The 16165-nt window shown below is 42.4% G+C and overlaps 1 protein-coding gene across 1 annotated transcript; it reads right to left on the bottom strand.

Moving 5' to 3' along the window:
- Positions 1-452: 452 nt before the first annotated feature.
- On the bottom strand, positions 453-13641 carry LOC306943967 (BTB/POZ domain-containing protein KCTD1). Its single transcript, XM_079530547.1, has 5 exons — positions 12966-13641; positions 6368-6546; positions 4841-4985; positions 3436-3741; positions 453-1671 (listed from the first exon to the last, which is right to left on the bottom strand). The coding sequence occupies exons 1-5, from the start codon at positions 12981-12983 to the stop codon at positions 1510-1512; spliced, it is 810 nt and encodes a 269-aa protein (XP_079386673.1). The 5' UTR covers positions 12984-13641; the 3' UTR covers positions 453-1509.
- Between the last annotated feature and the right edge of the window lie 2524 nt (positions 13642-16165).

Raw genomic sequence — 16165 nt, forward strand, 5'->3', positions numbered from 1 at the left:
TGGAAAAGTGGCATAGGAGTGGGAGTGAACCTTGTATTTCACCAACAGTGCAGAGGGGCATTACTGGGGAGGGGAGGGGAAGAGGAGGGGAGCTCACAGGTAAGGTTGGTGAACCAATAGGAAGTCTGCGTTGGTTTCCAGCACCAGTTTGCTCCACCCCGCTATGCCCAGTAAAGCATAGGGCCCTTTGAAACTAGCTCCTCGCCACTCGCCCTACACACTTCCACTCGGTTTGAGTATAGATGTATAAATAATAGAGACGGCACCAGGATTCCCCTGAATCCCCTCCCATCCAGTGCCATCTCTATTATTTATATATCTATGCTCAAACCAAGTGGAAGCGTGTAGGGCGAGTGGCAAGGAGCTAGTTTAAAAAAGGGGGTAGGGCTCTTTCAGGCTATAGCAGTGCTGAAACAGAAACAATGTGTGATACTATGGAAAGACACATAGGAAACCATCATAACAACTTTCATTGAAGATTTATTTGCCTTTTTTGTACTACATTCCTCTTCTCAAATCTAGGGAGCGTAGGTTGGTCAGTCATGTTAAAGATACTTTATATTCAACTTCATATCCACATGTGCTTAAGAGTAAAAGTGATCTTTGATTGGGTTGTATAAGCTTTAAGCTGTTCAGTCATGTCTCAGGCAACCAGTTTGCCTTAAAAAGACGCAATATAAAAAAAAAAGAAACCACAAACACATACGGTATACAGAGACAAATAGCATTTACATTTCATTACTTATGTTATGATCCAATCAAATATTTCCCAAGGTAGTTCATGGGAGGTGTGACATTGTAATCATAATTTACTAAATTATTTTCTTTTACTAAGGAATAGAATGGTTTATGACATACTTTGATGATAGTAATGTGAACTATATTTAATATCATAATCCAATAAAACTTTAGATAACCATTAAAGTAGAACCACTTCATTGGTATCATCATACTCAATATCCTCTTAAACAAAATAAAGTAAAAATCATGTTCTGTTCGGCTGGAATGTGTTGTTTATGACCACCAGGCCTCCAAGCAACAGATTACATTGAACTTTATTTTTTATAGTAAAGGAAAAGTAGACCTACTGTAGCCAATATGCCAGTGGTCAAACCAAACCAAATGACGATGTTTGGCTATGCAAATTACTACATAAGCAATCACACCCTTTTAATTTATATGGGGAAAATATAAAATCATATTCAACCTAATGTAGGTTCCAAGTTTTAAAACAAACTTTATTTGGGGATCCAGCATATATAAATCCTTTTAAAAATCTGTCGATGGGGGCTAGACAATCACAAATGTCCGAGATCTCAGACTTGTATCTTCTTATGGCAAAAAAGAAAAATGCTCCTGTTGCACCTAGATGGTCTAGATGGTTCTCAGGGTTAGGGAGAAGGAAAAAAAAACATCAAAGAAACAAACCAAAACAGAGTCCGCGGAGCCCTGCTGCATCGAGCGCTTGGCTGCCACTGAAAAGTCTAGCATCCTCTGGTCAGGAGGTTTCTAGTCCAGCTGCTCCTGTTTTATCCTGTTTGAGTTCGGCCCTCTGTGATTCGTCCTTTTCAGTTCCCTCCTCAGGACGTACTCGCTGAATTGGGATGAGTCCACGCCTCCCCCACAGGAGCCGGCGATTTCAAAGCCCTTTTGCTGCAAACGCTCCAGAACCTGGTGATGGCAGAGGGAAGATGGATGTTGATGACACCACTCATTATAGAGGAGCAAGCTTTATAAAGTAATAGCAGTTTCCACAACAAAGTCAGCAGAAATAGATACATAGCTCAAATTCTGTGCTAGACAATGTCAACCTGGCCTGCCCTACAGAGCCTTACCCTTCGGCCAAGCATGAGCTACTCGAAGAGGCGCTTCGAGTAGCTCATAGCGTTTCAGTATGTTGCCAAGAATGTTGTGCATTATTGAAAGAGGGATTGTGGACAATACGATTTTTGGGGAAAATAATGCAATCCTGCAGACTTGCATAGATTGTATCTAACTTGGGACGCATCCAAGATGTTTGTAGCGTGTAAATCACTGAGGTATACAGCCACTGCTGTCAAGCATTGGAAATGGCAGGAGACAATGGGAATAAGGTAACGCAATGACAGAGATTTGCATATGGATTGCAGATGAAAGGAGAATCATTTGATGGGAAGTGGCTATACAACCCCACTCACAACAAGAGCCCAACATTTTGCCTCATTTTAATTGTTTTGCGGTGTGTGTGTGTGTGTGTGTACTGTAAATTTGAGCATGCGAGTATCCGTGCTTGCATATGTTTATGCACACATGTAGCCGTTTCTGAGCTCACAGCCTTGCAGACATCTACAGACATGGCCGGCGGGGCTGTAGGATCACATTCCATCAAAGAGGCCCCAGGGAGTAGCGAGGCTTTCTCTCTGCCACTTGGCTCAGTGTGGGCTGCACAGCAACGCCCCTCTCCCCATTTCTCCCCCAGCCCCGGGGCCCAAGCCCCCCGCCAAAACTACAAAGGTCCCCTCTGCTGGCAGTCTCTCTCTGCCCCCCCCCCCCGCGTGCAACCCCCCCCCACCCTGCCTCCATTAGCCGCAGATACAGCATACACCGCCGGCGTGCTTTAATAACCAAACAGGATTATGGGCCCTGCCTGGGGACAACCTGCCAGGGAGCGTGCTCACTCTCTCGCTCTCTCTCTCTCTTTCCCCTCTGCGACTCACTCACTTCACAGAGGGGTTTGTTTGTGTTTCTGGGAAGGAGGTAGGGACTCAGACTTCCTCAAATCGAGACACAGTCCAAGGCATTGTGAAATATTTTCAATAATGCCTCTCTACTAGTTTCACTTATTGATGTGCATCTGAGGATTTACAACCATAAATGGGTTATCAGGTTATGAATTGATAATCGCTTAAAAATTATCAAACTTGACATGGAAACTGCACATTTATTTTGTCACTGTGGGAGAACCTTTACAGATTAAACTGATTTGATGAAGACGCCAAAAAGGAAGGAAGTACAACAGAAGGGGTTATCAAGTCATTGTCAAGTTGGAAAATAAATGTATGACAAACTATCAATTAGTGGATTGATTGGTGTCATTTCTGTGTATATTAGCTGGTGTTTGCTTTTCAGCCACCAAAAAATATCATTTGTTGGTGTATTAAGGGGAGATATCAGGGGTGGATGGGGCACACGAGTGGAGGCTAGTCACCTGCAAGCTCCCGAGAGGATAAGAAAAAGTGAACTTACTATCTTGAACTAGACACCTTTTTCTTATAATAGGATTGTGTCATACACTTCACATGGCAAAAAAACCCTTTGAGTCACAAGAACAAAACAGAAAGAATAGGTGGTGCTCATCATCCCTAATTCTTCCAACAGAGAAAAACAAAAAAAACACCATGACTCATGTGGATTTCCGTTTAAGTCCCATCCAGAGCAACCCACCATTCCCATTACCTGGACAGAGTTGAGGTGGCAGTATCCATTGAGCGGGAATCGGATGACATGCGTTGAGTCGTGGTTCCAGCCGGCATTGACAGAGTTGCACATGACGTCGCCGATCTCTGGAAAGACATCTTCGATGAGGGCCTTGTCGCCGCTTAGCGTGATCCTCTCACCCAGTTCGGGCGCCACACGCACCACTAGGCACTCGCAGGGGCGCGATACCCGGCCCAGTTCTTTGTCAGCCCGCCAGCGCTCCAGCTCAGCCAGCATGGGCTGCAGCTGAAAGTACCGTGCCTCCTCATACAGCAGGCTGTAGTCCTGCAGAGAGCAGCACAGAGCACAATGACGGATTTTGGAACGATGGGAGAACAATAATAATAATAGAATAATAAATAAAAGATAATAATAAAAGAATAATATGTGCAATATGATATCTCGTAATAATAATATTAAATTTAAGATTTGTAACTGGCATTCCAAGATGAATGTTAGATTAAAGCTTTTACATTATGTTCTGAACATTGATTAGGTAACACATTAGTGGGCTTTAGTAGCCTCAAAGCACACTGTACAGTCAGCCAGCCTAAGCCTGGAGAAGAGCCTGCAATACCAGTTTGAGGTTGTGATAAATAAATAAAAAAATAAAAATGGTCCACAGCAAAAAAGTTTGAAAACCAAGGTTCTACACGAACAAGCAAAAACCCCAACAGAGATCCCATTCAGCAAAATTACAAAGATGCAGAGTAGAAGAGATCTAGTGCGACATCAAACACAGGCTACGTGGGGCATAAGAGCAGATATTTTACCCACTAGGCTGCAGGGCCTGAAATCACACTACAGTACGTGCACATTTTCTCATGCTCCTCTCAAAACCCATTCAACTCGAATGTTGTCCTCAGCATGAACTTGAGCCTGCATTGTCTTTGCTTATTTTAGCTGACATACTTTCCCACTGATTGAGTCAAACTGCGGACAGTCCATCAGATAAGGTGATTATTTCTTTTCTCTCAGGGTAAGTTTAGTAATTAAGGACTAAAGGACACACAAGCCCAAGAAGACTGGAATGCAATTGCGTCACATACAGTGAGGATCTTTTATGGATATTTTCAGCTTTAAAAGAAATCTAACAAAGTGGTCATGTAATTATTTTGGACCTAATCTATATTTGCGGTTTCCCAATCTTTGGCCACTTATCGCCAAAGGGCAACAAGTCAGTTGGAGCAGAATGTCTTGGTGGCTGGTTTTGGAACAGCCCTACGGTATATCATTTCATCACCAGCATGGGAATCGTGTGTACCGGTTCAAGGAGGACCATGGACTGAGGGCATTCCATAGCCTTGGAAAATCATTTTATAAACCAACTTGTGGGAATGCTGACTGGCTGATTTGGCAGTGTGTGGGATGGTCAGTCACTCACTTTGAAGTCATCTGGGATGAGGAGTTTGGACGTCCTGAGGAAGTTGAGGATGTAGCGGAACATGTGTCCATCTCTGTCAATGAAGTAGTGCTGCTTCAGGCTGTCCAGGACTATGGGCTCTGTGCCATCAAATAGACGACCGATTCTGCCAGCAGACAGAGGTGGGGGTGGGATGGAGTCGAGTGGGAGGTTAGCATGGAAGGAAGGAGGTACAAGGGACATAGAACTAACAGAACTTGCTGTTATTTTTAAGATATTGAGCATTTAACTTTCAAAGAGCATGTCTAGATACAGTATATACCTGAAAGATACCGTGAAAGTTTCATTCTTGACTAGGGGCCACTACAAAATGGACATGGCATATCAAAAAGACAATACATCCAAACTGATGGCAGCCTATTGGCATATTTGGCCACAAACCAGTGACAGTTTGTCCAAACATCACCAAACGTGCTGTTCTATTTTCCAAGCGTGATAAAACCAGGCAAATTTTCAAAAGTCTAGACCCCTTGCAGCTTTTCAATTCCAACAGTCCGTGTTGACTTGTGCTTGTGAATCGGCACTTTGCATCTATACTGCATTTTCATACGATTATCTAATCATTGCCACTGCAGATATTTCTCTCTTTGGAATGACACGAGGTACTGCGTGTGTGCGTGCAAATGCGTGACTCAATAAAGATACAATGACCTGGGAGCATGTGCAGAGTAGTGCGGCTCAAATTCAGTGTTCAGTGTTGTTTCACACTTTTGCACGAGAGAGCACACAGCGTGTGGGTATAGGCAGACAAATAGGCCAATTACATGAACAGCCAGACCGAGAAAATACAAAGAAAGAAAAGATGAAAATTGGGTGATAAGACAAACAGTCTGATGGAGAGGTCAGGGCCAGCTGGTAGAGAGGTGCCTGAGGCAGATAGCCACCCTCAGGGCTTAGCCCTGGGTGACAGTACGGCCTCCAAGCCTCCAGATGGCCTCATGCCCTTTGGCCCTTTACTGCTGCTGTGACATCTGTCAGAATAACTGAGCTGCTTTTGTCTGTGTGCTGCATTCTAGACTTGAGGCCTGTGCAAATGTTTACTAGTCAAAATAAATGTGGGCTGTGAGAGTCACGAGGAGACAATTTATGTCTACTATCAGACAAGTCAAGAAGCAACCGATATTGTTCGATTCTTAAGAATGTATTCGGAATAAATGCTTTTGCTCAAACGTCAAATTGTTTCCCATGAGAATACTCTGTGACTGGATGAGACTTGACATTTGCCTGAGCTGTCAGGAGATGACATTAAGCGGTGAGGCAGCTCCATTAGTGCAGACATAAGACCACTCACTGGCTTGAGCAGAATGATCAACTCACTATCAAACTGAATAATCCCTTTTCCTTACACAAGCTATGGCCCACACAGGACATAATTGGCACAAACACTTACTACAATACACAATTTAGACAATTTGTACACTCTCAAAGTTAAATGAACACTAACGATTTTACTGTGCAGTCTATGATCTAGATCGGGAACAGACTCACCTTGATTCTGGGTACTTTGTTAAAGTGGCCAGACTGCTGGTGTACATATGACCGCCCACGTCTATGTGCACGGGGGCGTTGGACTTGGTGAGCTGTGCAGGTGTTGGGATGCCCTGGCTATTCAAGGGAGAGGCCGGTGACCGGGTGATCATGGGCCTGGACATACTGTTGCGATGATCCTAGAACAAATGCAAGCCACAATGTTATTAAACAGGTAACAGAGACAGTAATGACATTGAAATAGTTCATATTAATGTTTTCTATTTTTCCTTTTAATTTAAAATACAGATGAACCTAATGACAAACATTCTAATATAACAGCAACGTGGTCATGGTTCCTCATGAGAATGTATTGTAAGATCTGTAATATGGTATCATCTCCACAGACTTCATGATCAGGACTGTCTGCCACAGAGGAACTCTAAGTTAGAGCAGCCTGACCTTGACCTGAATCCTGCCACAATATCCACAGCCATTCATATCTGTGGGCAATAATCTTCCCCAAAACCAAATTAATTTGGAGCATCAATCTCACAGCCAATGAGCAATAATCAGTCTAGATTTGAATAATGTAATTTGATTTAGAGAATTGCCACCCATTAACCTAAAAACACAATTAGGATAAAGACTCTTGCAATCTTTAGTACAAATACACCCCCCCCCCCCCCCCCCACCACCCAAGGGGAGAAAAAAAAAGAAGAAAAAAAAAAGGGGGGAAAAGTTTGAGACCTGTCATTTTAAGAATACAAATATTTTTATAACATCATCTTTCTGGTTAAATCAATCGCTGTCGAATACATTTAATTGACACGTTATTGTGAAAATAGGATTAAATTGCTGCAGTAGCCTAGACGATGCGTCGCAGCCATAGCGAAATTGGATTAGCCCAATGCAGGATGCCATAATATGCATACATACAGACAAACAAAGATCTACGAAAATCAGTCAGCCTATGTATCAAATGAAACAAAAAGGCTAAAGCGTGTGTCCTGGATTCCACCCTGAATCTCGATACGCTAGTAAAAGAAAGTGACGATCCTAAACTACAATGTACAGCCCAGATATTGGACTTTACGCATTTACCTGCGCTGGCATAACTGTGGTTGGAGAGGAAGTCACCGAATGATCATTTTGCTTCAGAGATGCTGCAGGTAAGTGAGAGGGGTCTCCTCTCATCGCGAACATGAGCGAGGGGTCCCTGCACTCCGCTGCTCGTAACGGGATTCGTTTTAGGGACGCGTGTACGGACTCATCCACGGAACTGATTGGACGGGGTCGCTTTCTCGTTTTCTGATGCGTTAGGTCCATGACATCCGTTTCGTCCATTACAAACAGAGACTCCCCAAGTTAGATAGATAGATGCTGTCGTGTCCCACTCCCACACCTGCCAAGTCTACAGAGAGGCGTCAAGATGAAGTGAAGCTCAAACGCCGGGGAAGAAGAGAGGTGCCGTGGCAGCCAGTCACACGGAGCAGCTTCTATGCAATGGCTGGGAGAAGTCAAAGCCCCCGATAACGTTAGCATTGTAGCGCCTCCGGGTCTTTTGGGCTGTCGCTGTTTTAATGGAAGGTATGTGTGTCGCATTTTCAGAATTGAAATGCTCTGCGCGTTTCTCCAACACAGCGATCATTATAGGTGCTAAAGGCGGACGCACTGTATGTGGACTTTCAACGTGGCCTTTGCCCTTTGGAGTTCTCTAGTATAAATTGTCCCTCCTGTCGCTGTTGCATTGTTCCATCTGCACCCAAGGCTGCACTATGCCCAGCAATGAATGAAACCTTCCTAGTTCGGTACAGTGGCTATAAAACCCAAAGTTCTGCTTCAACACTTATAGCATATTCAAAGTCTAAAACACAAAACTGCATTTCTTGCACTGCATTTTTTTCACCTGGACACGATGTCAATAGGGCATCACTGACACCATGACCTTTATTTAGACCTTCAGGACTGCATCTCAAGATCTTTTCACTGACGAGGCAATCTGGTAGCATTTCCCTTTCAAACAATGCATGTGAACATGCAAAATACAGGTGTGTTAATTCTTAACTATATTACATAGCCTACTCTTATGCAAAAACAAATAAGCGCCATATGCATATTTGTGGTTTTATCATCAAACTGGATAAGCACCTCATGAAATCAAGTTAAGTAGCATGTCACAAAGATAATAGCCTGGCCTGGGCCGCCAGCATGGTGGTCCGGGCACCCTAGGCTGCAATGCCAGCTTGTTGCAGGTTCGAATCCCAATCCTGACGACCGTCACTCCCCTTCTCTATCCCCATTTCCTGTCAGTCTACTGTCCTAAAAGCCCCAAATCTGTCCTTTTCATATTATGCAGCAGAGGTAATTAATTTTGTCACGAGACAGTGGGTCCTATGTTTCGCTTTTTCACTATACAGGAAAGATACACCCTACATTTATAATATATAAAACATAAGTGTTTACTTAAACTGTGACGATTGGATTATCATTGCAGTATCACTACACTAATGGTGCAACCTGGAACACAAGACCAATGCACAATATGGCATATCTGTGCTGGTAAGTATTCTTCACAACACTTTACTGTACTACATTTTTCTCTTAGGAAATGCAGGGAATTCACATTTTTTAATAACATTCAGAATAAAATTAATTAGTTCAACCGCTGGCCTTAAAACATCCACACTTTTACTTTTCGTTGGCAGTGGTGCTTTCACACCTAGATACCCAATTAGCAATTAAGCCTGCCTTTGAGTGTAGGCCTCTACTGCGGTGTGTGATCCTGCCCTGATTTGCATGCAGTTTGTGCACGCGCTGATAAGCGCAAGCAGCAGCCATGCATAGTTTTAAAATTCAACTCCAGAATCCCTTGCAGAAGGCAAGGGGGCCTGCAGGGCAAAAGAGAGAGAAATCACATGGCTTCTCTTCAAAAGGGGACCTGGGTAAGGGAGCCGGCAAAGTGCGTGGGATCACACTCCGAATGCAGGTAATTTGTTCCCTGACTAATTTGAGGAGATGGTGTTGGTGGTGTGTGTCAGTGGAAAGTTCTGAAAACGGCTCAGTGGAATTGGATTTCCTCAAAGCCTTGTCGTTGCAAAAGGTGTATTGACTGCAGAATCTGTTAGGCATTACAGAAAGTTGTGTGAGAGAGGGGGAGAGAGAGCAACAATGGGAGGTTTGGGTTGTGTGATCGGGCTAATACAGTACATCATGGTATTATTCTGACTGGTGATGGCAGTGGAGACACTTAACACATGACTTGCCTACTTGACTGTCCAGTGTGTACTGTCCACCATGCACAATTACTGTATGCCATTATGAATGTCTTCCAGATCCGAGCCTGCAGTCGGCATGACATTCCATCCTCTCCTCTCAGTAAGGTATATTCTATTCTATTCTAGTAAAACCCTCAGGGTTACTTCAACTCCAAGAGTGTACAATGGTATTGAAGTTACAGATTGACCAATCTGGGTACCCATCAGCAAAACAAAGTAAAAATAGCACCCTCTTGTCCTTCAACAGTCTGTCACAAGAGACTACAGATTGACAAATTGAGGATTTACTGAGTACCGGCCTGTAAAGTCTTCCTACCTGTTGCCATTTTGAATTTAGCACAGTGGCACTGCATCTGCTGTAGTGTGAAACATCTTGCTTTGTGCAATGTAACTTATGTTCCTACGTTTTCCAGCTCTTGGGAAACAAAACCGGACCACTGTGCTTAGTGGCTTACTTATTTACCCAACTCCAGTAATTTTGTTGACTGCATCAATGCCACAGCATGCTCAAACAAATCAAAAACTGGCACAGTGCATCAAAGCCTGGAGTTCTTGGACTGCTCCGTTTACACTCGTTTTGTTTTCCTCCAGTGGTTTGAAGCCTTTCTATGTACAACAACATATTTTAACATTTTCCCTGACATGTCAAGGAACATTACAAGCCACAATGAGCGAGGGAATAGAAAGTAGTCGGTAGATATGAGAGCCCATGCGTCAATCAGGTCATTCTTTAGCTTTAATAATGTGCAATAATTACAGGGCCTACTGGAATCAGCATCAGCATCCCAACCAGCTCTCAAATCTCTATCCCATCATGCAACCCGTCAGAGTTTCAACATATACTAGACAGAATTAGCATTTCAGATCGGAGCATCAACATTCAGTTGGAGGCAGTCAGACTAGTATTTACATAATCTGGATGAGTTGTCTCTGCTTCTTAGCCTGTGGCCATTTGTTTCAAATGTCCACAACAGCCATATAGACTCGTAACTTCACACATTGCAGAGCGCAGACAAGTTGTGAGAGGTCCTAAAATATAGCTGTTTAATAGTAGGTAATAACAGTAAAAAAATAAAATACTCATACAAAAATGCCAGCCTGATTAGCTGGAGGAGCGAGCAAAATGTTATTAAACTGTCTTCCTACTTTTAATACATTACCTTATTAGTTACTACAGTCTAAACTAGCAGTGCAATAACATGCAACAATGGTTTTGCTTTCTAACTCACTTGGCTTTTGCTACCAAGGATACAAGTAACAGTGCCACCACTACTACCAGTACCATACATAATTTTACTAGAACAGCAAAGACAGAAATCATAGTTATGTTAGGATGATTCAAAACAGATTAGCATGTGGCGTGTGGGTGCAAGGAGTTTAAGAACACCCATGCGCTATTTTAGTCAGATGAAAGGTGGTGTTATTAGCTACATCGCCTGTGGTTTGCACCATGTCAGCATCACAACTTCAGAAGTGTGCAAATCTTTTTCTTTTTTTTGGCAAGCACAAAGTGATCAGTTAAGCATTCTAGAGAAAGGCTGAATTGTTGCCTTGTAGAAATAAAAGTTTCCAGAGCAAAAGGGCAAGCTTTGCATATAAGAGCTGGCAAGATCTGACCACAGCCGAGTTGATATCATTTTCTGACATTGAATGTGCACTGAATTAATATAAATAAATGCACAAGGAGACAAACATTTATTTTTGTATGAACATAACTCTGGAAAACAAACTGAATTTGTATCTGCAATAGGACACACTTTGGGCCGCCGGCTTTCTATGGGGGTTTATAAGGTTTGTCTCAGCTTCTAGATCCAAGCTATATCATCATAGCAGTGCATATAGTCTGCAGCAAAGTAGATCTCATACCCAACAGAACATTGTCATGGATAGTATCTTAGGTATAGTCACCTGATATATTCCAATTAATTCTTAATCAAGCAGTGTGACATTACAGATTAGATGCAATATACTCTTCCCTATTGATCTGGTGGTTATGGGCAACATTAATACATGTTCACTAATACAGACAATTGCCCTGGAGCATTATAATAAAACGAATGGCTTAGGTATAGTGGATCAACTGGTTTACAAGTGAAGCACCACCAACTTTGTACACATGCAAGTAATGAGATAGTTATTTTATGTACTTCACCCTCCTTGTCAGCATGGATCAAGACCTTGCTGACTGATCTGATTTTATTGGAAAGGTATACAATTGGGCATCAAAATGTAAGGAGAGAGCTAGCCAAGTTCATGAAGCTTTTGTTATTATAGCGCCATCAAGTGTCCAAACCTTAGACCAAACATCTGACAAACACCTCATGCACCTTCTCAACACTGGTAAAACCTGGCATGTAGTATTGCTTAATTTATTGTTAATTTGAGTTAATTTAAGTTATTCTGTGATACTTGGTTTTTATTTAAAACTAATTGAATCAAATAATTTGAGAAGGCATCTGCACTGTAGCGCCTTGCCAAATGATCTGGTATTACATTACCTTATTTGTGTATAAAATGTGAATTCAACAAATCAATTTAAACAATAAACACCTAACTAAAACGAAAGTGCCTTAATTTAATCAAATGTAATCATAGTCGCATCAGACAAGACAGCATGAACCCGTGCACTTTGTGTACCATTATTTGCAGTGCAGTAATACACCTCGGAGTTCTTTGCGCACGGACGGTAAAGTCGGAGTCGTAAGAAGAGAGGGCAGCATTTCTCAAATGTTGCATAGTTAGATATGATTCTCGATATACAACCGTTGGCGTTAGAATCTACATTGGCGGCTGCCGAATAGGTACGTCCTGTCTTACAAAAATAAGAAAACCCTCCGGCAAAATTACTCCACAATGGCGTCTTTCATTAGAAGATCTGGGACAGTCAGGAAATAGAACTGTTTTGGGCATAGAGTTAAGGTTTTAGCACAAACTGACTTAGGAAAGCATTTATGGAGCAGACAAGTCGAGCGCAGTTTGAACAAGTTACGTGTCACCGACTACTGTTCCAGCGGGTACACGAGCACGACAACCATCATGTTTGGAGAGGATCCCACCATTGAGCCAACAGCGAATTCACGGATATATTATAGGCTACTGTTAATTCAACAACATTACAGTCAAATCGACTATTCGGTTAAAAGCAAGAACTTAATTCTACCGTCTTCATGCATCCAATGTTACAGATAAACTAGGAACAATAGCCAGGAAGTGGTTAAGTATTTTTCTTAAGAACTGTACCGCTCTCTCATCGCCTGGCACATGCGTAAAAGCGGCTGCGCCTCGACGTCCCAGTCTCTCCAGCCTAGGAAATATAGCAAACCAAATAAATCTCCGCTTACCTGATACATATCCCTCATAAAGTATCTTTTTCAGCACCTTTTGCCTCGGATTTAGCCCACGATCTGCTTCCCTTGCTACACGAGTGAGAAATGCAATAGCTTGGCTAAGGTAGACAGAACAAAATACAGAGAATACTTGCTCCAGGGCTCCGAAACCCCTCCAGGCAAAGATCAGGATACAATTAGCTCATGTCTCTGCCCCAGTCTAAACCAATCTGAAGCCTAAAACTCCGAGCAAAGGAACAGATCACAGCAACAGTGCCTCGGTCTTTGTTGGGTTTATGTTTTATAAAAATCGAATAAAGAAATCTAGCTTTTTTTCTTTCTCTTTTTTTCTCTTCATATACAGGCTCGTGCCTCTAACTTGCCTCCCTCTCGCAGAGAAAAGCTGATTTTAATCGTTATGATTAGTTTTGATGTAACGTTGCCCCAGGCAATTTCTACAAATGGATGGAGTGTTTCTTGCCAGGGAGGAAAGCAGCAGCTGATGATAATTATATAGATTGTTGGTGGAGCCCTTTGATTTCCCCCCTCTCTCAAGCCTATCTTTTAGTCTTTTTCCTACACATAGCCTACTACCATGAGCTCTGAATCTGCATCAGAAAACTTGTTGATTTGTCCACAATCAACTTTTTTAATCAATAGTATGTGCGGGTAAACGAAAATACAACAGTGGAGTTTTTCCTTCAACCCCCTCTATCTTTTCAGACTCTTCCCCCCTTTGGCCAACCTCCAAATGACGTCGTTGTATAAATAAGCACTTGCAGCTTGCCTTGCCCCAATCAAGTCTGAATCAGTGCCTGAGGCTGATTTCGAGCTCATTTCAAATGTTCAACCATGCATGATTTCAGGAAGATTGAGGCGCTTCTTAGGGTTTTAGATTCACTTGGGGAATAGCCTACTGACTGTGAAGGAATTGCAGGATGTAGTGTAGGTCTTGTGAACATGCCTGATTATTCTGCCCAACTACTGTACTGTCTGAGTGCACATCTGGACTGACTGGACATTCAATTGAGCAGGTTATTCCTCATTTGCGGACTCACCAATTACTCAACATGCCGGGCCGGCATACATGATAAAATGGACAGACATGAAGCACCATCTACTCTTTCGCCCCCTGCTGTTGAGAAATATTGAGAAAATCTATAAATACAAATACATATTTTCACATTATTTAGCCTAATTCTTTTGTTTTGTTTATTCCATCTGAGACTGAGACAATCTAAGCCAAGTCATGTTCAGAACATGACTTGCCTCAAACATTCAACATATGATAAATAAAGAGGAAGGTAACTAACATGTTATAATCCCATTACCCAAATTATTTTAAACAAGTGTTCTTTTCACAACATCTTATAATGTACGGTGGGAAATGCATTTGAGGAAGGGACAACTATTTAGAGCCCTTCAGATCCTGAGGCCTTTCAACTTTCCACTGTATGACCAGCATGTCCCACAGGAAAACAAACACAGGATTAAAGTGTTACGATGAAGTTATTTGCCCCGGAGGTTACCGGCTGGCACACAAACACCAAGCCAACTAACTGTAGCAAACTGAGCACCCCAGGCCTCTAAACCCCATACGTTATCCATTTTCCACACAAATGGAGCCAAGTCATAATGGAGTCCTCCCGAGTCAGTATTCAAGATATGCATTAAATGCTGTCGAAACAGTCTGGTGGAGATTTCTTGAGTGTGTCTGGTGTTAGGATCCAAAAAAACAAAGCCATTGTTCTAATGTTGCGGGTGGTGGAAGGGGTGTGTTTTCTCTGGATCTGAACCGAGGCTGCTACAGCAGCAACAACAGGAGAGCTCTGACTGTGCTGTATTTTGGTGGACAAATTATCCAAATTGCTTGCAGATGTGAGTTGCCCCAAACTGAATCTGCCTGGCTTGCATGACATCATGGCCAGGGTAATAAAGGCTTACATGGGAGGAAGCGGAATCATTTTCCAACTCTCTGGGAAAGTTATTGAAGCCACTGTGACTTTGACAAATCAAATGCAATCATTCTACCATTGAGATGTGATTGTAATTCATCAGCTCTCCGATGAACACATCTTTAAATTCAAGTAATACATTTTACTTTGTGTTAATTGCAGCTAGGTTTTGCTGTCTGCACCTTGTATCTAATTAGGGGAGTGTCATTGTTTTGTTTGAGAAATATGCTTTAATGCCTGTGAATGAGTGGTGACAGGCATACAGTAGCTCCTACAAATACTGCTAGTTCTTTTCATTCAAAACCTGTTCACCCAGTCTTTCTGACTCAGTATGGACAAATAAGAAATGTTGCTTTAGTCTTGTACCATGTTAATAACTGCCAGTCTTTCTGACTCAGTATGGACAAATAAGAAATGTTGCTTTAGTCTTGTACCATGTTAATAACTGCCAGTCTTTCTGACTCAGTATGGACAAATAAGAAATGTTGCTTTAGTCTTGTACCATGTTAATAACTGCCAGTCTTTCTGACTCAGTATGGATAAATAAGAAATGTTGCTTTAGTCTTGTACCATGTTAACAACTGCTGTTGTTACAACAGCAGTTATTAACAGTGTTGTACATACCACACCCCTATAATGGCCCGTGGTTATGTAAGGGAGTGGGCTGGATAGGGAAAGGGTTGAGACTGCTCCAAAATCTGACTCAATCTGCCCTGCAGGGGTGTACACTTTTGGGCCAGAGTCGTTCATCAAATAGCAGCTTTGGCACGATGAAATGCAACTTTTGAAAACGGCATCATAGCTGCAAACCTTCTTTTGGTAGTGCCTTTAGCTACAGTCCTGAAAGCCAAACCATTTACATTGCCATGAAAGAGTACAATCTTTCTTAATACATTAATTTGTAACAATGTATCAATGTAACAGTGTACAGTCAGTGTTACCACGAATACGGGAAGGCAGTCGTCACAGCGATGTTGCCAAGACTATAAAGATCGGGTCTAAGTAGGATATAGAACAGATTAAGATAGACACTGGTGAGATTACTATTTACATCGCCACTGAACTTCTACTCTCAAGAACTGCTATTCTGTCCGTGCCTTACCACGAGAAGTTCTCGGCCCAATACTCGTAACCTTGGTTACAAAGTGGTCCTCTACGCCGTGTTTACGGTAACGGGTACGGTCGCCCCTTTTCCATCTCGCCCCACTACTCTATCTACCTAGCTGTAAATAACAAACATAATTCATGTTGGTGATTATT

This window comes from Electrona antarctica (genome assembly GCF_951216825.1).
Source record: "Electrona antarctica genome assembly, chromosome: 19".
Lineage (NCBI taxonomy): Eukaryota > Metazoa > Chordata > Actinopteri > Myctophiformes > Myctophidae > Electrona > Electrona antarctica.